The 16881-nt window shown below is 57.0% G+C and overlaps 2 protein-coding genes across 2 annotated transcripts; both read left to right on the forward strand.

Annotated features, from left to right (window-relative positions):
- On the forward strand, window positions 226-9022 carry SPNS1 (sphingolipid transporter 1 (putative)). The gene is given in 13 exon segments (NM_001243020.1): window positions 226-841; window positions 940-1005; window positions 3318-3454; window positions 4601-4752; window positions 4839-4905; window positions 5690-5835; window positions 6273-6288; window positions 6291-6427; window positions 6739-6928; window positions 7284-7349; window positions 7842-7940; window positions 8236-8407; window positions 8699-9022. Coding segments are annotated over 13 exon segments (1584 nt in total). The 5' UTR covers window positions 226-600; the 3' UTR covers window positions 8794-9022.
- LAT (linker for activation of T-cells) lies at window positions 9572-14933 on the forward strand. Its single transcript, XM_005662061.3, has 11 exons — window positions 9572-10032; window positions 10225-10252; window positions 10378-10412; window positions 10661-10748; window positions 10882-10946; window positions 11038-11215; window positions 11288-11382; window positions 13056-13118; window positions 13331-13393; window positions 13494-13568; window positions 13720-14933. Exons 1-10 carry the CDS (start codon window positions 9930-9932, stop codon window positions 13559-13561), a joined length of 786 nt encoding a protein of 261 aa, XP_005662118.1. The 5' UTR covers window positions 9572-9929; the 3' UTR covers window positions 13562-13568; window positions 13720-14933.

A 16881-nucleotide genomic window follows, 5' to 3' on the forward strand; every position in this document is an offset into this window, starting at 1 on the left:
ATAAGGAAGCCGAGATTCAGACGGGCAGGGACTCGCACTAGGTCACCTAGACTCCTTTAGGTCGTCTGTCGGTCCTGCCTGAAAAACTGGGTGGAGAGCTCCCGCTGCGCCCTCAGTCACGTGATGCGAGAGCGGCTGAGAAGCCGCAGGGGCGCGCGCGGCCTCCGTAGTCGCGTCGGGGCTGACCCACCTTGGCGTTCACCGCCCCCAGCCCAGCTCTGGTGTCACATGACCGGCTCTTAGGCAACATGGCGGCGGCCGTGGGGCAGAGCCGGGGCTGAGGGATCGCGAGTGGGCTCCTACCGGGGGTGAAGGGTGCCTCAGCTGGGGGAGTAGGGGACTCGAACCTCAACCCATTCCTGTCCCCGACCTCACCGGGTTCCACTCTTCTCCTCCGCGCGGTGTGTCTGCCGGGGCGGGGACGCATGATAGAGCCCGGGTTCCATCCCCGGTGCTCTGGGCTTCGGGGCAAGCTCCTCCCGGTCTCCCGGCGCACCTGCTTTGCCTGGGTTCCCCCTCCATCCTCCTTTCTCCAGCCTCCTCCCCACGCAGGGATCGTCAGTGGGACCGGAGCGCGGGCGGGCGCGACCCCCCGGGACCATGTCCGGGTCCGACTCCACGCCCTTCCTCAGCCAGGCGGATGACACGGATGACGGACCGGCGCCCGGCATCCCGGGCTTGCCGGGGCCCATGGGGAACCCGAAGTCCGAGGATCCCGAGGTCCTGGACCGGGAGGGACTGCAGCGCATCACGGGCTTGTCTTCAGGCCGCTCGGCTCTCATAGTGGCGGTGCTGTGCTATATCAACCTCCTCAACTACATGGACCGCTTCACCGTGGCTGGTACTGACTTCAGGGAGAAAGTTAGAAGAGGGGAAGGGAGCGGGTTTCCGAAGGTGGGGCGGCCTCGGCCAGCGCATCCTGAGTCTTCTTCTTCCCAGGCGTCCTTCCGGACATCGAGCAGTTCTTCGACATCGGAGACGGTAGCTCCGGCCTCATTCAGACCGGTGAGTGGAGGTTCCCTCCTGGGGGCACAGCAGATCTTTTATCTTGTCTACTCCAGTTGGGGCTGCATCCTGGCATGCCTGGGGAGTCATTTGTGCGAGGTACCGTGGCCAGAGGGCTGTGATTTTTGCCCTGAGGCGGTCCTGTTGAGTTAGGAGCCATATTTACAGAGAATTAAAGAGGGAGTCAGTTCATTGTCACGGTGAAGTCAGACCTGGGTTTCAATCTCAGCTTTCCACGTAATGTGATCGCTGGCAAGGCTCTCAATCTCTCTAAGCCTCACTTTCCTTGTGGGTGAGATGGAGTTCGTAATAACCCAGCTCACCCCTTGGGACCGATGTGAGGGTTAGATGAGATAGTGCTGGTGAAGTGCATAGGACAGTGTTGGAAAATGCTGGGCACCCAGTAAATAATGGAGCAGAGTGTCTGGAAAGGGGAGAGGTGAGTTTTACTTGTTCAGAACTTGGGATTTGTGGGAGGGCCAAAGCCAGGGCCAAGTCTCTTTTCCTTCCTTCTCTCCTTCATTTCTGTGCTGGTAGCAGGTGGAGGCCCTGGAGCTAATAACATCCAAAGAACTTGGCCAAACCTTTTACACCCATTGTCTTCTAATCCTTTTATCAGCCAAGGAATCCTTATTATTATTTTATAGAGGCAGTAGGTAGTATTATCTGCATTTATATAAAGAAACTGAGGCTAGGAGAAGAGTTAAGACTTGCCTGGGGTCACACAACAAAAGGCAGAAGAGGAGTTGGAAACCAGGTTTTGCAGTGTTTTTTTTTTTTTTTTTTTTTTTTTTTTTTTTTTTTGCTGCCCTCCAGGCTGCTAAGGAACTGGAGGTATTTAAGCCAACGTTCCATGGAATGAAAATGAGATCATAGGTCCAGGTCTGCAAAGCTCTTAAAAGTTGTTGAGTTTAGGGGAGCTCCCATTGTGGCTCAGTAGAAATGAATCTGACTAGTATCCACGAGGATGTGGGTTTGACCCCTGGCCTCACTCAGTGGGTTAAGGATCCGGTGTTGCTGTGAGCTGGGGTGTACGTCACAGACAAGGCAGCTTGGATCTGGTGTTGCTGGGCTGTGGCATAGGATGGCAGCTGCAGCTCCAACTCGACCCCTAGCCTGGGAACTTTCATATGCTGCAGATGCAACTCTAAAAAAAAAGAAAGAAAGAAAAAAAATTTTTTTTTTTTTTGGTCTTTTCTAGGGCCGCTTCTGCGGCATATGGGGATTCCCAGGCTAGGGGTCTAATCGGAGCCATAGCCACGGGCCTAAGCCAGAGCCACAGCAACGCGGGATCCAAGCCGCGTCTGCGACCTACGCCACAGCTCACTGCAACGCTGGATCCTTAACCCACTGAGCAAGGCCAGGGATCGAACCCGCAACCTCATGGTTCCTAGTCAGACTCGTTAACCGCTGCGCCACGACGGGAACTCCAAAAAGTTGTTGAGTTTAGATAAGAAACAGGTTTTTCTCAGCAGCCCCGTTCATGTTTTCATGCAACACAAGTGTGTTGAGCACCTGTTTTGTGCTGGGCAGTAACTGTTCAGTAAAAGAAGACAGAACAAATGTGGTAAAGACAATGGATATGTGATGGATGGGAAGGTTTCTGAGCTGAAGGTGAAGGAGCTTAGTTAGGTCTGTGAAGCTCAGAGAAGAGGAGAGACCATTCCAGACAGTGAGGACAGCAGGTGCCCAAAGCCTTAAGATGGTATTGAATCTGGCAGTTGGACCTTTGGGAGGCAGCGAGGGATGAATGTGAGGTTGAGAAGGTAGCGAAGGGCCAGATCAGATAAGTGTGTTTTGGCCAAGATACGGAGTTTGGATTTTGTTCTCGACTGGATGAAAGTGAGGCGTCAGCTGCGCCATCCCTTCTACGGTGGAAGATTTGAAAGATGTTTCAGGAGTTCTCTTGTGGCTCACGGGGTGAAGAACTGGCTAGTATCCCAGAGGATTTGGGTCCAATCCCCGGCCTCGCTAGGGTTAGGGATCTGGCGTTGCCATAAGCTGCAGCGTAGGTCACAGATGCGGCTCCGATCTGGCATGGCTGTGGCTGTGACCAGCAGCTACAGCTCCAATTGGACCCCTAGCCTAGGAACTTCCATATGCCACAGGAGCACCCCTAAAAAAAAAGACAAAAAAAAAAAAGAATGTTTCAGATGGGGCCGGGCTCCCCGCTCCCTGCCACCACACTTAGGAAGCTCTGGTAGTTTCTGGGTGGGAATTATTTCCCCCCCGCCCCCGCTTCTTCCCTGAGCTGGGGTGGGGGTTGGGGTAGGAATACTGGGGCTGGGCTGTGACTCTCTGCTTCCCCCCAGTGTTCATCTCCAGTTACATGGTGTTGGCACCTGTGTTTGGCTACCTGGGTGACAGGTACAATCGGAAGTATCTCATGTGCGGGGGCATTGCCTTCTGGTCCTTGGTGACACTGGGGTCATCCTTCATCCCCAAAGAGGTGAGGTCCCACGCTGGCTCCTGCTTCTGCCCCCCACCCCACCCCCGCCTCCTCCATCAGTCTTTGCTGTTGTTCTTTGGAGTCACTGAAGACAGGACCAAGGGAGCTTGTGCAATTTCCTTGGTCCAACTTCTATCCCCTCCTTGCCTGAGTTATCCGCCTATCCCCTCCTCTCCCCTTTTATTCCAGAACCTTCTTCCGTCCGTCATCCCTTCTCCCCCTGACCATTGACTCTTCCCACTGCACACTTAAAACACTCAGGTTTCTCTGCCACGAGAAGGACCTTATCGACCGCCCTCTCTCCATCTTCCTCTTCCCGAAAGGACCCCTGGACTAGCTCCAGTCTGGGTGAAAGAGCAGCCAGAAGGAAGCTCTTCTTTGCCTGCCCTTCCTCTCCTCCCTCTCCCCCCTTGAGCGCTGCTGGTTAACCTGCCCCCACCTGGCCACTGCCAAAGTCAACAGCGCCCTCTCAATTGCTAACTGTAGCTCCTATTTCCTTGTCCTGTTGTTGCTAGACCTCCTGAGAGCCTCTGGCTCTGTTGACCCACTTCTTCCTTCCAGAAACTCCCTTCACCTTCCTCGATGCCCCTCTTCTGGTGTTTGTCCTGCCTCCCTAGCTCTTGCATCTTTGCCCCTTTGAAATCTCCTCTGTCTGTTGTTCTCACTCTCTGCCCTTGGACTCTGTCTCCTCTGCCCCAGACACAAGATAGGCTCATTGAGCGATTGTGCCTTGTCTTGAGCTTCTGGTGTCCTTGGGAGACGAATAAACCCCCACCTAAGATCATTATTCACTATTGGGGTGTCTTAGGTGGGTTGGGCAAGACAGAAGCTAAGATTGACTTGTGCACCTGCTGGGTGCAAGGTGATGAAGCATCCTTTGGTTGTCCAGTTCTCACACTAGTTATGTGAACAGTTGTTATTATTCCCCTTTTGCAGATAAGGAAACAGAGGCTCAGAGAGGTTAAGTTGCTTTCTCAAAGTCACAGCTAGTACGTAGTGGAGCCAGGATTCAAGCTCAGGTCTGTTTGATTTGAAAACCCAGGCCTCTCCTGCCATCCCCATCACCTTCTCAGAGCTGGCTGGTGAGGTTGGCCGGGAGGCTGGCCGCCAGGTGGGGTGCCACTTCCCCCGTGTCTCGTTCCCCAGCGATTCTGGCTGCTCCTTCTGACCCGGGGCCTGGTGGGGGTTGGGGAGGCCAGTTACTCCACCATCGCGCCCACCCTCATCGCTGACCTCTTCGTGGCAGACCAGCGGAGTCGGATGCTCAGCGTGTTCTACTTTGCCATCCCGGTGGGCAGGTGAGGGGACCTCGGGCATGGCGGGGAGGCAGAAGGGCTTTGCCTGGGATGTGACTGACCAGCTGTCTCTCCCCAACCCACTGCAGTGGTCTGGGTTACATCGCAGGCTCCAAAGTGAAAGATGTGGCCGGGGACTGGCACTGGGCTCTGAGGGTGAGTCTGGTCACAGCCTGGGAGAAGCTCAATAATATGCTCATTGATTCCTCCTTTTCTACCTTCAAACATCCAGTTTTTAAGGCAGTGCTCACTCTGCCAAGCCTGCAGGAAGCCTAGCTGCCCTCACCATGAAGCCATATGATAGACCAAACTCTTGGTTGCAGATGACAAAAAACCCATTGTAAAACTGTAAGCCCTCAAATGGGACTGTATTGGCTCTGATAATAGAAAGTCCCCAGAATAGTGAGCTTCAGGTGCAGCTGGATCCAGGACTCCCCCCCGTCACAACTCTGCTTTCCTGTTTGTTATTGTCCTTCTCGAGGAAGTGAAAGCTCCTTGTGTTTAACTTCCCATTTAGAAACTTGAGCACCCTGGATCCTTGAGCAATAGTCCTGGATGGTGTCTGATTAGACAAACATGGGTCATATGCCTGCCACTGAATCTGTCTCCGAGGCCTGGGAGATGTACATGACTCTCACTGGCCAAGTCTGGGTTACAAGCCGCACCCTATTTGAACCACGTGGGTTGAGAGAAGTGGGCGAATATTAGGGTACTGTTACCAAAGAGGGAACAGTTAGGCTTGCAGAAACCCCAGTGGCAGGGGCCTTAGTGGCATTCGCCCCCGCCCCCCAGTCACAAGTTCAGCTTCCTTGAGCAGGCACTCGCTAGGAGTTTGAGGTCTTGGGGCCTGAGTTGCCTTTGTATATCCACACATTCTCTCGGCCCCTACGGTTGAGTGTCGCCCAGTCTCTGCTTTTTCTGAAGCCCGCTCTTTCCCCAGGTGACTCCAGGTCTAGGAGTGCTGGCCGTTGTACTGCTGTTCCTGGTAGTACGGGAGCCACCAAGGGGAGCCGTGGAGCGCCACTCAGACTCACCACCCCTGAACCCCACCTCATGGTGGGCAGATCTGAGGGCTCTGGCCAGAAAGTGAGTTTCGCTTGTTGCTAGCACAACATGGGAGGCCCCCCCCTTGGGGCACCAGGGTCTACGTTGAGATTTAAGTGGGTGTGGTCTTTGTTCAGTTTGCTGTCAGCTGGCTCTACCCCACTGCCAGGAATTTGGCCACTACTGCCCCCTTGTGGCCTATGCTTGAATTACAGGCCCAGATTCTTGGGAGCCAGGACAGCCTCCATAACCAAGTGCCCTGACTATTCAATAAGCCAGGGGAGTTCCCTGGTGGTTCAGTGGCTTAAGGATCCAGCATTGTCACTGCTGTGGCTCTGGTTACTGCCCTGACCTGGGAACTTCCTCATACTGTGGTTGTGGCCAAAAAATTTTTTTTAATCAGCCTGGAAGGGAGAATAGAAGTCCCTGATCCCGATACCTCAGTGGAGTCTGACTTCCTCCCTCCTAATTGTCTGAAGTCCTAGTTTCATCCTGTCTCCCTCGGCTTCACTGCTGTGGCCTTTGTTACGGGCTCCCTGGCTCTTTGGGCTCCTGCTTTCTTGCTGCGTTCCCGTGTGGTCTTGGGTGAGACCCCACCCTGCCTTCCTGGAGACTCCTGCTCTTCCTCTGACAGGTACCCAAATGGGGGCTGGGCTGGGTGGCCTGCAGATGGCAGGGGATGAGGTGGCGTGTCTGGGATTCAGACTCAGGCAAGGAGAGTTTGGATCCTTTGTCTGCAAGCTACTTCCTCCCCCGAGTGTCAGTTTCCCAGTCTGGGAAATGGGTGCCCTCCTCTAGGAGCATTGCGAACATGGGGTGCTGTGCCTGGACAGACCTGGTCGTGAGGGTGGCTGGGATGGACCATCTTTCTCTCTGGGCCATGGGGGGTGAGGCCAGGGGGCTTTGTGGGCAGAGGGACTAGCCCCCCCCTCCCCCTCCCCCCAGCCTCATCTTCGGGCTCATCACCTGCCTCACCGGGGTCCTGGGTGTGGGCCTGGGTGTGGAGATCAGCCGCCGCCTCCGCCGCTCCAACCCCCGGGCTGACCCGCTGGTTTGTGCTGCTGGCCTCCTGGGCTCCGCACCCTTCCTCTTCCTGTCGCTTGCCAGTGCCCGTGGTAGCATCGTGGCCACCTATGTGAGTAACCAGCAGGTGTCTGAGGGGGCCTTCTGGGTCCAGGGTGGAGGAACAGTGCCCTGGGGCAGGACCAGGATCAGAGCCAACTCTGGAGGGGAAACACCTGGCTCTGGGTCTCAGCTCTGGCGCTTCTTAGGTGTTTGACACGGGGCAAGTGCCTTAACCTCTCTGGGCTCCGTTCCGTCTGCAGTAACATGGGAGTCATTGGTAGCACCTGCCTCCTGGGGGTGTCGTGAGGGTTAAGCGAGCTAAGAGGTGGGCCTGGTACCCGGCGACCCTCCGTGTGTCTGCCTTGCGACGAGCCTAGTGCCCCACCTCTGGTCCCTTCCCTCACGGCCTACCTCCCATCGCCCAGATTTTCATTTTTATTGGAGAGACCCTGCTGTCCATGAACTGGGCCATCGTGGCTGACATTCTGCTGGTGAGTAAGGGCGCCGTGCTCCAGGGTTACCCCAGAGGCTGATGGGAGCAGGGAGCGGGGCCAGGAGGCCCCACTTGCCTTGAATGCCCTTCTTCAAAACCCAGCCCTGGGAGTTCCCATTGTGGCTCAGTGGTTAACGAATCGGACTAGGAACCATGAGGTTGCAGGTTCGATCCCTGGCCTTGCTCAGTGGGTTAAGGAGCTGTGGTATAGACTGCAGACGTGGCTGGGATCCCGCATTGCTGTGGTTCTGGTGTAGGCCGGCGGCTACAGCTCCAATTAGACCCCTAGCCTGGGAACCTCCATATGCCATGGGAAGCAGCCCTAGAAAAGGCAAAAAGACAAGAAAAACCCAAAAACCCAGCCCTGGACTGAGCGCTTATGCCAGCCGTTATGCCAGCCACACCTCTGGGCTGGGCTTCACCTGATCTCTGCCCAGGCTGAGCCTTGACCCTGTCCTCGCCCTCTGCCCCCTGCCCCTCTCCCCACCAGTACGTGGTGATCCCCACACGGCGCTCCACTGCCGAAGCCTTCCAGATCGTGCTGTCCCACCTGCTGGGTGATGCCGGGAGCCCCTACCTCATTGGCTTGGTGAGCACAGCCCCTCCACCAGGCCTGGGGTCAGGCTCGGGGGACCCTGAATTATTTCTAGCACCGATCAGTGGCCAGAGGTCTGGGCACAGGTCGCATGAGAGGGTCTGGCCCTAGTGAGGCATCCGAGTCCTCTGGGCCCCGTCACCCATCACCTCCGATCTTCAGCGAGGCGGACAGATTTCCACGAGGGAGGCCCCTGGAGGTCCAGGCCTAAGTCTTCATTCTTCGGGAACTTGGGGGCTCCCTCTGCGTGGCTCTTTCTCCTGACGTTTCTTTCCTTGTCTCCCCACAGATCTCCGACCGCCTCCGCCGGGGCTGGCCCCCCTCCTTCTTGTCCGAGTTCCGGGCCCTGCAGTTCTCGCTCATGCTCTGCGCCTTCGTGGGGGCGCTGGGCGGCGCCGCCTTCCTGGGCACCGCCGTCTTCATTGAGGGCGACCGCCGGCGGGCCCAGCTGCACGTACAGGGTCAGTGGGGCCTCCCCTCTGTCTGTCCACAGCCCCTCGTCTAACTTCACGATGCCCCCTGCTTGTCTGTCCATCTCTCCGCCCGCCTGGCCCCGTGTACCTGGCAGCTCTCAGTCCACAGCCCTCCTGTTCCTCGGGCGTCGCATCTGCTGTTCCACAAGCTGATGCTCCTCTGTGTCCGTAGCACGGGTGGCTCTGCTGCCCCGTCCATCTGCCCCTGCCTGTGTGTCCCCTTCCTGGCCCTGTGTCTGTCTGTGCATCCAGCCCTGGCTCTGCTCCCTTTCCCGGCAGGTCTGTTGTTTGAGGCCGGGCCTGCCGATGACCGAATCGTGGTGCCCCAGCGAGGCCGATCCACCCGGGTCCCCGTGTCCAGTGTGCTCATCTGAGGGGGGGTCACCGCTTGCTACCTGCACACCCACCACGGCTGGCCCCGGGCCCACCCAGGAGGGGCCTGGGCCCAAGCTCTCAGCCTGGCCCATTTCTTAGGAGGGGCTTGGCCCATGTTCCGGCTCCCACGCACTACATGGGGAGCCAAGAGGGGATGCTCCCCATCCCCACTGGAGCAGCCCCAGGGGCTCGGTGCTATTTGTAACTGAATAAAATTTGTAGCCAGACCCCAAGTGCCTGCTGGAGTCTCTCTGGGTGCTAGTGACCTCTGACCTCTGGATGGCAGGGGACGCCCCCTTTCTAGACCCAGTTTTCCAGGGGCCGTTGGGTCACTCCTGTGGCACCTTGGGCAAATCCCTGTCCTTCTGGGCTGGTGAACGAGGGGGTGGAGTGAGCTGGCTCGTGTGACCATGAGTCACGCCCATGTCTTCCCTGGAGCCCGCCCGCCCTTGGCAGGCCGGCCAGGGCGAGGTGGGGGTGGGCACTGCCCTGTGCCCCTCAGAGGTCCCGCTGTCTGAGCCTCCCTCCTCGCTGCCTCCTTGAGCCTTGGCTGTGGAGGCCACGGCGGCCACAGCCTGCAAGTATCTTCCCCTTCTCTCCCTGCTGTGAGCTGCCTCTTGTCCGGAGACCAGAAGACCCTTCTGGAGGGCCCGGTGGTGGGGGTGGTGGCTCCTGAGGCCTCCTTCCCCTCCCCTCTGGCTGGGTGGGGGTGGGAAGGGGGCGGGTGCAGCCGGCTGAGGAGCCCTGATGATTTCCTGCCCTCACCCGGCGCTTACCACAGCTTCCTGCCGCGGGCAGGCAGGCAGGCAGGCAGGCGGGCAGGCGCTGAGAGAGGCGGGCGCAGAGCCCAGGGGCAGGTACGGCTGGGGCGCAGGGTCTGTATAGGGGCGCCTGGTGCCCCAGACTCCAGCCCAGCCTGGCCTGACCTCCCTGGGGTCAAGGGCCTTCCAGAACCGGCGCTGCCGCCCACTCAGCCCATTGAGGGGAGGGGGCGCGGCTGCCCCTCTACCAGGCTCCCAGCCTGGTGCCCGCCTGGCCCCTGCCCCTTTGCTGGCCTGGCCCTCGCCCTGCAGCAGCTCTGCTCTTGAGGGCTGTGCAGCGAGCAGCTAGGCCAGGTCCAAGCCCCCTCCTGCAGATGGAGGCGGTCAGCCTGATCCCCTACGCACTGGGCCTCCTGCTGCTGCCCCTCTTGGCCGTGTTGCTGATGGCACTGTGTGTGCGTTGCCGAGAGCTGCCAGGTGAGTGGGTGCTGGTGGGGTGATTGGATGCCCAGACACCCCCCACCTCCAGGGATCCTCACCCCACTCCCCAACCCCTTCATCCCTCTTTAATCGTCTCTAACTGTTTCGGAGACGCCGAGCACCCCAGGGTCCCTCTCCCTCTGCCCCCGTCACCCCCTTTTCCTGCCTCACCAGCCCTCTCTTCCCCAGGCTCATATGACACTGCTGCCCCCGATAGGTGAGTCTGCCCAGGTGACCCAGTGTGTGTGTGTCTCCCTCAATACCCACGGTGGGCCCGAGGGGACTGGGGCGGGGGCTGGGGCCTCTGGCAGCCACTTAGCCAAGCCGTGTCTCTCCCGCTAGTTTGACCCCAAGTAGCATCGTGATCAAGCGGCCTCGTAAGTACACGGTGGGGCCCCTCCTTCGGGTGTGGGGAGAGGGTCCCCTGGTGCCGGAGAGTATGTGCCTTTGTTTAGTTCCCCCCTATGGCTGCCCACATGGCCTTGACCTGAGCTGGGGATGGGGAGGAGATGGGGGCACCCCAGGGCCTAGGGGTGTTGGGGGTCAGTCTGCCCTTTGAGGCCATGACTCGGGTAAAGGGCATGATGTTTGGAGTCATTTCTTCAGCTTGGTCCTGTGTCCTCAGCCACACTTGCCCCCTGGCCACCAGCCACTTCCTACCCGCCTATGACCTCCTACCCACCCCTGAGCCAGCCAGATCTGCTCCCCATCCCGTAAGTAGCCTCTCTCCCTCTGAATCCTCCTTTGCGGCCCCTTGCCTCCTTGGAATGGGGGCCTCTTAGCCTGTCGCAGTCCCTCTTGCCCCAGAGCCCCACTCCAGCATGACCACTGACCTTTGACTCCTAGGCGATCCCCGCAGCCCCCCGGAGGCTCCCACCGCATGCCTTCTTCCCGGCAGGACTCAGATGGTGGTAAGCGGGGCGCGGGGCCCAGGGGCTGGGGCTGGGCAGAGCCCAGGCCCGCCTGAGCTGAGTTGATTTCCCTCTCGCGCTCTCTTGGCAGCCAACAGTGTGGCCAGCTACGAGAACGAGGGTGCGTCTGCGATCCTGGCGGCCCTGGCTGGGAGGAGGCCAGGGCCCGCCCTGGGCTCTGCTGACCCTGTGTCGTTCCCCCCAGAGCCAGTCTGTGAGGATGCGGACGAAGACGAGGATGAGGAAGACTATCACAACGAGGGCTACTTGTGAGTGGCCAGGTGGGAGGTAGGGGCTGAAGCCGGGGGGTCCTTGCTCACCCCATCCTTGACTTTCCTCAGGGTGGTGCTTCCCGACAGCGTCCCAGCCACTGGCGCCACGGTCCCAGCAGCTCCTGCGTCCAACAAGCCCGGCCTCCGAGACAGCGCCTTTTCCAGTGAGTTTGCCGTCTGACCACCCCCTGCCCTTGGGCTGCGAGCCCTTGGCTCTTCCCTCTCCTCCTGGATGCCTGCTCCCCCTTCATTTTCTCTCTTCTCTCTTTCTGGCACGTCTGTCCTTCAGATAGGGGACTTCCGGCTCCCATCTTCTGATTTTCTTACCATTTCTCTCCTCTTTTCTCGTTGTCTTTTCCCTTTCTTGTCTGTGAGATTTCCTTGACTTGATTCTTCTTTGGACTCTATGCTTTTATTTTGTCTGGCCTGTCCAAAACCTTTCTTCATCTCTGAATGTTCCTTTTTCATAGCCTCCTGTTCTTGTTTCACGAAGGCAATATCATCTCGTAATTCGATAAGGATGTTGATTGTAGGTGGTCTTTTGAGGGGGGTTGTGGGGGTTCGTTTTCTTCTGCTTTCTGGATTGTTTTAATTTCCCTTGGGCTGCTTTTCTCTCATTTTAGTCTCATCCTGCCTGTTAGAGGCTTTTGTCGAGGTCTCATCATCATTAGTGCCCCGTTACCCGCCTTTCTGTCTCTCCTGTATTCTCTCTCGACTTGTTTTGGGCCATCACGTCCACACCCGGCTTCATTTGCCATCCAGATTCCTAACTCACCTCCTCTCTCCTGAGCCCCAGACTTCTCTGTCCAAGGGCTTATATTCACTTATATCCATTCACTCATTCGTTCATCCATCATATTTCCTGGGTGCCTGGATATAATCATCATATTTCCTGGGTGTATTTCTTATTTATCATGAAGTACAGTCATGATAAATAAGAGCTGACATTGTCAAGGGCGTCCTATGTGCCCTGCTAAGAGTGTTATGTGTTTTAACGTATTACTATTAAACCACACAATTCCCAGCTGCTTTGGAGCCTGGCCCTTCCCCGCCTGGCCCTCTTTTGCCCCATCGGTACAGTTATTTTTTTTTTTAACAGAAGCTTGGCAGCCCTTCCTGTACCACAGGCCCTGTTTTAATTCACTGCTTTAGTTTTCACGATGCCTCAGTGGGTACCATTCCTCACCCTATTTTACAGGTGAGAAAACTGAGGCCCAGAGAAGTGAGGTAGCTTGTCTGAGGTTACACAGTAAGTTAAAGCTGGAGCTGGACTTGAACCTGGGCAGTCTGGTTTGGAAGCCTGCCTTGTCTACATCCTCGTGGAGAAATAAGTCAGCACGAATAAAATGCCGACAATGGCGACAGGTGCTAGGAAGGGACAAGGACAGGAGCGGGTGTCTGGGCAGGCCTGGCTAAGGAGGAAGGGCAGCGGGGCTAATGGCGCCTTTAAGTGAGCCCAGCCCTGGGTATTGTTTTCTTCACACATGGCACCCAGCCCCATCACCCTGAGCTGCTCCCCAACCTGGAGGACATGCTAGGGGGTCACCTGGAGGTCTGCTGTCTCTTCTCCCACAATTCTATTCCCTCTAGTCGGTTTTGACCAAGGTATCCTACTTTCCTCCATCGCCACCAGCATCTCCGGTCCAAACTGCCCTCCCCCCACCCCTCTGGGACTGACTGTGGGGATGGTCTCTGGGGGCAGGGGGTATCTGTGTGTAGGAGTCTCATTGGTCTGGTCACGTGGAAAGTCTTTGATGGCTGTGGTTGGGAGTCTCGGGGTGTCTGTACTTGGGGGCTCTGGGTAACAGTGCCGGGGGCACTGGTGCTTTTGCTACAGTGGAGTCCGGGGAAGATTACGTGAACGTTCCTGAGAGTGAGGAGAGTGCAGATGCGTCTCTAAGTGAGTGGCTGAGCCCCCGGCGCCCTCCTGGGGTCTACCTTCCCTCCTCACCCTCATCCCCAGCACCCATCCCCACGCTCACCCCAGCCCTGGGATGCCCACAGCCCCCTGTGACTCCCTCACCCTCTGATCGGGTGTCCTCCTCTCTCACCCTCAATGGGGCCTGCCGCCCTTTGGGTATGGCCGTCCCTCCTTCTGACCTGTCCCCACAGATGGGAGCCGGGAGTATGTGAACGTGTCCCAGGAGCTACAGCCCGTGGCCAAGACCAAGCCTGGTGTGTGTTGGGGGGACGTGGGGCAGACACTGGGGGAGCTGCCTCTGCGGAGGTGGGGTGGGGATTGCCAGCTGGAGACCAACCTCCGCTTCCCTCACAGCCACCGTGCGTTCCCAGGAGGTGGAGGATGAAGAAGCTCCAGATTACGAGAATCTGCAGCTTAACTGAGGGCCTGGTGAGAGGCCCCGCCCAGCGCAGCCCTGCCCTGAACTTTCGGGCCCTCGACCTTCCCTGCCCTCCCGCCATCTCAGCCCTCTCCTCTCTGACCTCTACCAGCCTCCTGACCTCATCACCCCTCCCTCTCTCTCTGTCCTATTGTGTTTCAGTGTGCCTGTTCCGGAACCAGCCTTGCCCAGGAGTGCTGAGCCCAGCAGCTGGCAGTGGCTTTGTAGAGCCCCACCCTGCCCCGGCTCCAGCCTGACAACAGTCTGAGAATTTTTCCCCTAACTTATTGTCACTTCGGGGTCCAGTCCATGTGGCCCCAATACTCCGCACCTTCTGACGCAGCCTGAGAATGAAGTACCCTGGCCCCAGCCCTACTCTGTAATAGAATAAAGGCTGGTGTGGTCTGCAGTGATCTTGGCTTTGAGGGGGTGCCTAGTGGGTCAGAGTCGGAGCGAGGGTGGGCGGGGTCTGGGGGGGTCTGTGTGCGCATGCGGGAGTGTGTTCGCGCATGCGCAGGCGCCTGTGCGCATGCGTGCTTCTGGGTCTCCATCCTCACATGCTCCCGGGTCCCTGACTGGGTGTGTGTGTAATTGAACGAAGCGTGGGACACGTCACCTCTCGAATGAGGCAGTTCCAACCCCGGCTGGGCCTTCTGGGCTCTGACATGTCTCTCCACGAGTTAGTCCTCGGAAGGGAAGCACTGGGTGGGCGTCTAGAGGAGACCCTTCCCTGCTGGCCCCCAGTTTCTCCCTCTTTAAAACAAGCGGGTGGACTTGACAACCACAAACGGCTTTCTTAGGGCCTACATTTTGTGGTTCTTAATAAAACAGAACTTTAAAAATTGCCTCCGCAACTGAAAAAGTTAATGGACAGTGACGTCCTCTTCAGACTTGTGCAGGCGGCTCCCCTGGGGGTTTGGCTAAAATGCAAACTCTGCTTCAGTCGAGCTGGGATGGAGCCTGAGACTCTGTGTTTCAAAGGAGCGCCCGACTGGTTCTGCTGCTGCTCCGAGACGCCCGCCCCACCCCCCATCCCCAGTAGCAGGATCTGGAGGACATCCTGGTCGTTGTGACTGGTTCCGACGTGAGCAAGTGACCACCTGGCCAGAGTGAGGCCCAGCGCTGGACATGGGCAGCAAATGTCAGGAAGAAGCAGCTCTTTCTCTTCACGGCAGTCGTGCAGCTGGGGAATGTGGTCCTTGGGGCCCATGCCTGGAGTGCCTCCTGAGAATGATGGAGGAGAGACAGCCCGGAGGCGGGCAGGGCTGGCCGGCTTCCTGGTGGTGTCAGAACACCTGGATCCAGTCACACCTGAAGCAAGATAGCCCCTCAGACTTCAGTTACTCGGGCCAATAAATGACCAGTTTTCTTCCATCGCCTTGACTTGGGGTTTGTGTCGCATACAACCAGAGTAGTCCTGAGTGAGACGCAAAGTTGTTGGCATCCTCTGTGGGCACCAAAGGTAATAGAAACAGCTCCCTTGTGGAGTGCCTGCCGCATTTCCATGCTTCTGTAGTTGTTGTCACGCCCCTTGTTGTGGATTACTGTGCGTTTCCCGGTTTTGTAGGTGAGGAAACAGGCTCGGAGAGGAGAAGCGATTTGCCCAGAGGCACACAGCCAAAGTGGCAAATCTGGGCTGAGATCTGTGCCTCTTGGCCTCCGGGATTATTGCCACCAGCGCCCTTGCTCTAAGTGGGGAGGTTGTGAGAGGCCCTTTGGAGAAGTGGGGGAGGGATGTCTGGGGAGGGGCAGAGACAAACTAGACATCAATAAGGGATGTTAAGGAGTTCCCTGGTGGTGCATTGGGTTAAGGAGCCAGTGTGGTCACTGCTGTGGCTTGGGGTCGCAGCTGTGGTATGAGTTTGATCCTTGGCCCGGGAACTTCGACATGTTGCTGGTGTGGCCAAAAAAAAAAAAAAAAAAAAAAAAAAAAAAAAAACCGTGCTGTTAAAATATTTTATTCGGAGGAAATAAAAAAGGGCAGAGGCACTTTTATGCCTGGGCCAGACGGTTTACCAACAAAGTTATGTTGGTACAACCACTCGGAGGATAATCTGGCAACATCAGCAAAGCTGAAGATGGTGTGTCCCCTTGCCTAGCAAATTCCTGGGTATAAATCTGGACAAACCAGCAGATGGACTAAGGCTAAAAAGGTGGATCCAAGGGGCTCGGAGCAGATTATAATTGCTGACAACTGAGAACAGCAGACCCTGTCACTCAGGAGAGCGGTTACTGCAGGCCAGAGGCGAAGGATGCCTGGGAACGAGTTCAGGGACCCTCGATGGTACGTGTCATGTTTGATACTTAAATGCAGGTATTTGATACATGATTCTTTCAAGTGTTTGCATATCTGAGTGGTTTCGTAAGAAGAGAAACTGAGGCCTAAGTGGGGAATGGATGGGGGCAGGAAAGCAGGGCAAGTTTAGGAGGCAGTAAATAGGAGGCTGAGAGGTGCCAGTCTGTCTGTGCCAAGTGGGTGAGTTGCATATGGTGTGCCAGGCCTCGGGAGCAGCATATGCAAAGGCCCTGAGGTGGGATCAGTGAGGAGGCTGCTGGAGTAACCCACGTGAGAAACAGTGGGCTAGCTGAAGGAGCCGCAGGGGCAACGGAGAGAGGTGATAGAATGAGGAGAAGTTTGGGAGGCGAAAGGAAGAATGTGGCATTGGGTTGGCTGTGGACTGTGAGGCTTGGGGAAGTCCAAGGGGACTCTGGCCAAGGTGACTCTGGTCCTTGCCTTGATGGATTGGGGGGTGGGGGTGTTCCCTGAGGCACTAAGCAGTTTCCCATTGGTGTTTCTTGGATCAGCAAGAGGATGTGGCTTTGCTTCCACCACTGGATGAGCCAGGTGGGACAGTCAGTGAGGTCTGTGGCCCTGGGGCTGGGGTTCTCAGCACAGTGAGGTGGTCCGTAAGTAGCATTCCTGCAACTGGAAGCCAAGGAACACAAGTAGATTTTTTTTCTTGAAGTCTGTTGCTGAAGGAAAGGTAGACTTAGTGATAAGTGAGACAGAATGTTTCTCGGAATTGCTGGGGGAGACAGTTGGGTGCTTCTAAAGGCCACTGGGGAGTTCCCGTTGTGACTCTGATAAGGAACCTTATTAGTATCTATGAGGATGCAGGTTTGATCTCTGGCGTTGCCCAGTGGGTTAAGGATCTGGCATTGCTGTGAGCTGCAGTGTAGGTCACAGATGAGGCTCGGATCCTTCATTGTTGTGACTGTGGTATAGGCCAGCAGCTGCAGCTCCAATTTGACCCCTAGCCTGGCAACTTCCATATGCCGTGGGTGTGGCCCTAAAAAAATAGAAAATAAAGAGCATTGGGAAGT

This window comes from Sus scrofa, chromosome 3, assembly GCF_000003025.6.
Source record: "Sus scrofa isolate TJ Tabasco breed Duroc chromosome 3, Sscrofa11.1, whole genome shotgun sequence".
Lineage (NCBI taxonomy): Eukaryota > Metazoa > Chordata > Mammalia > Artiodactyla > Suidae > Sus > Sus scrofa.

Bases quoted from the DNA above. Each gene is read 5' to 3' on its own strand.
- LAT (XM_005662061.3), top strand. From the start codon at position 9,930: ATGGAGGCGGTCAGCCTGATCCCCTACGCACTGGGCCTCCTGCTGCTG. The intron at 10,749-10,881 runs GTAAGTAGCCTC...TTTGACTCCTAG, and splicing joins CCAGATCTGCTCCCCATCCC to GCGATCCCCGCAGCCCCCCG. The intron at 11,216-11,287 runs GTGAGTGGCCAG...GACTTTCCTCAG, and splicing joins TATCACAACGAGGGCTACTT to GGTGGTGCTTCCCGACAGCG.